At 34.4% G+C, this 4,715-nt stretch overlaps 1 protein-coding gene across 1 annotated transcript; it reads left to right on the forward strand.

The window, feature by feature from the left end:
• The first annotated feature begins 604 nt into the window (after positions 1-604).
• Positions 605-1,540, forward strand: LOC141519564 (olfactory receptor 10AG1-like). The gene has a single exon (XM_074231772.1). It carries the CDS (start codon positions 605-607, stop codon positions 1,538-1,540), a length of 936 nt encoding a protein of 311 aa, XP_074087873.1.
• The last annotated feature ends 3,175 nt before the right edge of the window (positions 1,541-4,715 follow it).

Below are 4,715 nucleotides of genomic sequence, written 5' to 3' on the forward strand. Positions count from 1 at the left end.
ACATATCATATAGCATAAAAATTCATTTGATGCTGACAAGAGAATCCTCCACAGGGAAATGGAGAGAAATAAGATAGAAATAGAAATAATAACAGAATTGTAATGAGCATCAAAGACTTTCCATGCAAGAAAAATATCATAAAAATTGGATGATTGGATGAAAATCACTAGAGAGTAAGAGTAGTACTTTGGGGGCTAAGTCATCGAATGTCCTTTTATTTTTTATTTCATGCTGTCTATAAAGACTGTGGCTGTAGCTCTCCAAGAAATATAATAAGACAAAAATGGTCTAAAATTATGTTTCTTTTGAATTTGACCATTATAAGAATAATTAAAAGTTTATGGTTGTGGAATTTTAGCAGAGTGCTTGATTAAGGATAAAGACTTCACAGTGAGTTACTGAATTTGGGTTTTTCTTTAGATTGTAGAGAACTGAGATGAGAATCCAGAGGGAAAAAGTACTGGTAATGAAAATATGAAATAAAATGGAGGGGTTTTCATTCTGAATTTTCACTTCTTGACTGAGAGAGAAACTGAGAATAACCGAAGGAAAGTGATTGCTTCCTTCTGAAATCTTCATTTCCACAGACAGAAGAAAGACTCAATGACACAGGACAATCTCACAGAGGTGATGGAATTCATTCTCCTGGGCTTTTCTGACCTTCCCAACCTCCAAGGATTTCTCTTTGGGCTTTTCTCAGTCATCTACCTGAGTATACTCATAGGAAATGGCCTCCTCATTTTCATCACCAAGACCGATCCAGTTCTCCAAACTCCCATGTATTTTTTCCTGGGAAACTTTTCCTTACTGGAAATCTGCTACACATCAGTCACTCTCCCAAGGATGTTGGCAGATCTGTGGTCTCCCAAAAGGAGCATTTCCTTCTTAGCCTGTGCTGTACAGGCTTGCTTCCTTTATATTCTGGGAGCAGCAGAGTGTTTGTTACTGACTGTGATGGCTTATGACCGCTATGTGGCCATATGCAAGCCTCTGTTTTACCCTCTAATCATGAATCACAAGGTATGCGTCCAGATGGTTGTGGCTTCCTGGATGACTGGGGTCCCAGTAATGGTAGTGGAGACTTATCAGATTTTCTCTTTGAACTTCTGTGGTCCTAACGAGATCAATCATATTTTCTGTGATGCCCCACCTTTACTCAAATTGTCCTGTGGGGACGCATCTAATGTAGCTGTCTCAGTTCTACTTCTTGCTCTATCTTTTGTCACAATCCCCTTTCTACTGATATTTTACTCCTATGTCAAGATCATCACTACCATCCTGAAACTGCCTTCATCCTCAGGGAAATCCAAAGCCTTCTCCACTTGTTCTTCCCACCTCATCGTTGTGGGTTTGTTCTATGGGTCCGGAAGTACTGAATACTTGTGGCCGAATTCCCGTCAATCAGCAGGAGCAAGCAAGGTACTTGGTATTTTCTATACCACTGTGACCCCAATGTTTAATCCCCTGATATATAGTCTGAGAAATAAGGATGTCATTGCTTCAATGGGGAAATTACTTCCTAAATCTCACAGGTCATGACAAATGAGCCAAATATACAATTTGGATTTCTTTCCATTTGTTTCTAATGCTACTATGCACAGAAGTACCCTTACTCCTACTAGAAAGCCATCTATGTCCATCTATTCCACATGTGTCTCCTTTGAAGTATTTATCTGTAAGTTTGCTTCTAGTTACCAATTGCATGATAAATTTATTATCAATTTAAGAGGAATAACAAGTTGGACATAATAAATCTGTAGGTTCATGTGCAATTATCTTGTAATTTTTGACTTTGCTAGAAAAGATTTTTTTTATTGTCATAAATTAAAAATAAATACAATTTAGAAAATCAATTTAAATACAGGGAATGTTCATGTCTTTCTTTTTATCCTTAATGGCAATAAGTGGAACATATTTAAAAACACCCTTGAGGAACAGCTAAAGGACACAGTGGATAGGGCACAGAGCCTGGAGTCAGGAGAACCCAAGCTCAGATACAGCCTCAGACACTTAATAATTATCTAGGTATGTGATTTTGGGCAAGTAACTTCCCCCATTGCCTTGTAAACACAAAAGAATAAAATACATTTGAAAAACAAATGTTATTTTCTTGGAATCTGTTGACTTCCACGATTGGAATATTAAGTATATTACTAAATTAAATTCGATCCCATGGCCTAGATAATGGGTTTCAAATCATAACATAGTGACTTATTATCTAACCAAAGGCACTCAAAAGTTGCCTACTGTTGGCATCATTGTAGCTCACCTTGCCTTTCAAAAGAAACTAATCCAAATTGTTTGCCATTTCCAGCAAAACCACAACATAGAATTAGTCTAGTCCCCTTCTTTGGATCTTTATCAAATTTAGGCCCTCTCTAATTTCCTCTTGTCACTTTCATTAACACTCCTCTTTTTTGGTGAACTTTATTTTTCTCAATAAACTCTCTGTATTTTGATAAATAGCAATTTGTAGAAATTTACAATTACTCATTTATTCTACATTTTCCTGTACTCTGTTTTTCCTCTATTGAGGGAGGTATTTAAACAACTTAGTTAATGTTTGAACTAAGAATTATTCCTAACTATAATTGTGTCTTGACAAACAGACAGAAAAAGGTCTGCCAAATATCAAATATTACTGCATCGATATATGAATACAATAAAGACACTAAAATACATTGTAGCATCACTACCCGGAATGTAAAACAGCTTAATTCCCATTTTTACAGGTAGAAAAATTCCGGTTGAGAGATAGATACTGTGCAATAATTAAATAATTAAGAAGCTCCTTAGTGACATATGCAAGATGGATTCAGGGTTCAAAGTCTCAAATTTCCCTAGTCAGTAACAGTCCTTCATTAAGAGTTATTCAGTTAAATGGACTTTGAGCCAGAATTACTGTCATCTCATTAAAATATTAGAAACAGCATGAGAGAAGTGGTATTCCCACAGGGCTAGACAAGGCAGGAATTATTTCTACTTATATATTGTAGTAGCTTTTTAGAAGGGAGATGCATCATTTTTGTAAAGTGTGGTTTTAGGTGAGAAATAGTCTAGTTAACTATTGAACTGGCAACAATAATGAGAGCACTGAATTCAAATAATCACTGAATATCATTGTGAAACTTTGGCCAGAGTTATTCAAATTCAATCCCAGTCTCCTCTGCATAATGGACAGGCCTGTAACACCTACATTAAATGCTGGTGTAAGATTTCATAAAATAATATATCTTTGTATGCATTAAAGAAGTCTGTGGATGCTAGTTTCTTGCATATATTATAGAAAGCAGCTAAATATAATTTAATTCCATCTTAGATCTTGCTTCCTATCCTGGAGTTTCTCTTACTTTTGTTACTTGAATTTATGGTTTGAATTCTCACTGATCCATGAGTTTTCTGAAAGTTCTGAATTTTATAATCCCTCTCAAAGATAGAGACTAAGAAAAAAGTCTTTGTAGGGAATGGAAGTTTTGTAGAATATTCCAGATCACTTCATCATCCAAGGTATAGAAGGAGAACCCTTCACAGGTGGGCACAAAAGTGGCCAAATAAATTCATTATGATTATTTATCACTTCCTTTGTTTCTTGGGGGGGGGGGTTATGACTTTAATTTAAACCATGATAATTTCTCAGAATAATCCATCTACTTAATTTCATGTTTAGAAAGTTGCAAAATTTTAAAAAACAAACATTAGAGCAACCATAGATGATCAGTGATCTAATATTCCAAAGATTAATCTACTCCCAACTCTCATGTTAAGAATTGGAAATCAGGCTTTGTCCACTGATTTCAGTATCCAAGATTTGTTAGTGCCATTAATCTGTTTGAGTTTTGCGTTAATTCTGAGTCAATTTTCAGTTTTGCTATACTTTAATTTTCTTTTCTTCTTTTATTCATGAAAAAGCCTACCCAAATCTCTTTTATTTCTGATTTTGTTTTTTAGTTATAATATTTAGTTTCCCATATGTGTCTAATTATTCAATGATAACTAGCAGTTCCATTCCATATTTTGTATATTTGCTTTATTTCCACAGTACTATGAATATTTTACTTTCTGTGTGAATCTTTCTTTCTGTCATTGACCTCTAATAGTGATCAGACTGCTGATATAAAGGGAAAGAATAGTTTGGTGAAATTTCTTGCAAAATTCCACATATATTTTTGAGAATGTTGGATCCTTTAAAAGCTTCCATACCAGGTTATTATGATTCTTGTCCTCTTGTTGGAATTCCAAAATTGGCTACAAAATTTTTGTTATCTAACCAATTTAGTGATGTTAAAAAAGAAAATTGTATTAATTTTCATTTCTCTATTAAGTGAATAAATTGTAATGAAAACTGCATTGATATTATTTAGTCTAGTCTGTTAACTATTTTGCAATGTATAATGCATGGGGCAATTTAGGTGACATAGCAGAGAAAACATGGGAATTTGAACCTAACTGGAATTTGACCTCAGAAATTGCTACTTGATTCTGAATAGATCTTATAATGTCTGCTTCTGTTTCTTCATCTAGGAAAAGAGACAATTATTCGCACCTATATTTTACGTTTGTTCTGTGTTCTAATTCAGTTTATGAAATTCCTTATCTGTATAAATCTTGTTAATTAACCTTTGTCTACCTTACAGTTGTTTTTGTGAAGACATATTCGATGCTCTAAGACTCCATTTTGGGCTTTCTAGTAAAAGATACTGACGTGGTTTGCCAT

This window comes from Macrotis lagotis, chromosome 3 (genome assembly GCF_037893015.1).
Source record: "Macrotis lagotis isolate mMagLag1 chromosome 3, bilby.v1.9.chrom.fasta, whole genome shotgun sequence".
Taxonomy (NCBI): Eukaryota; Metazoa; Chordata; class Mammalia; order Peramelemorphia; family Peramelidae; genus Macrotis; species Macrotis lagotis.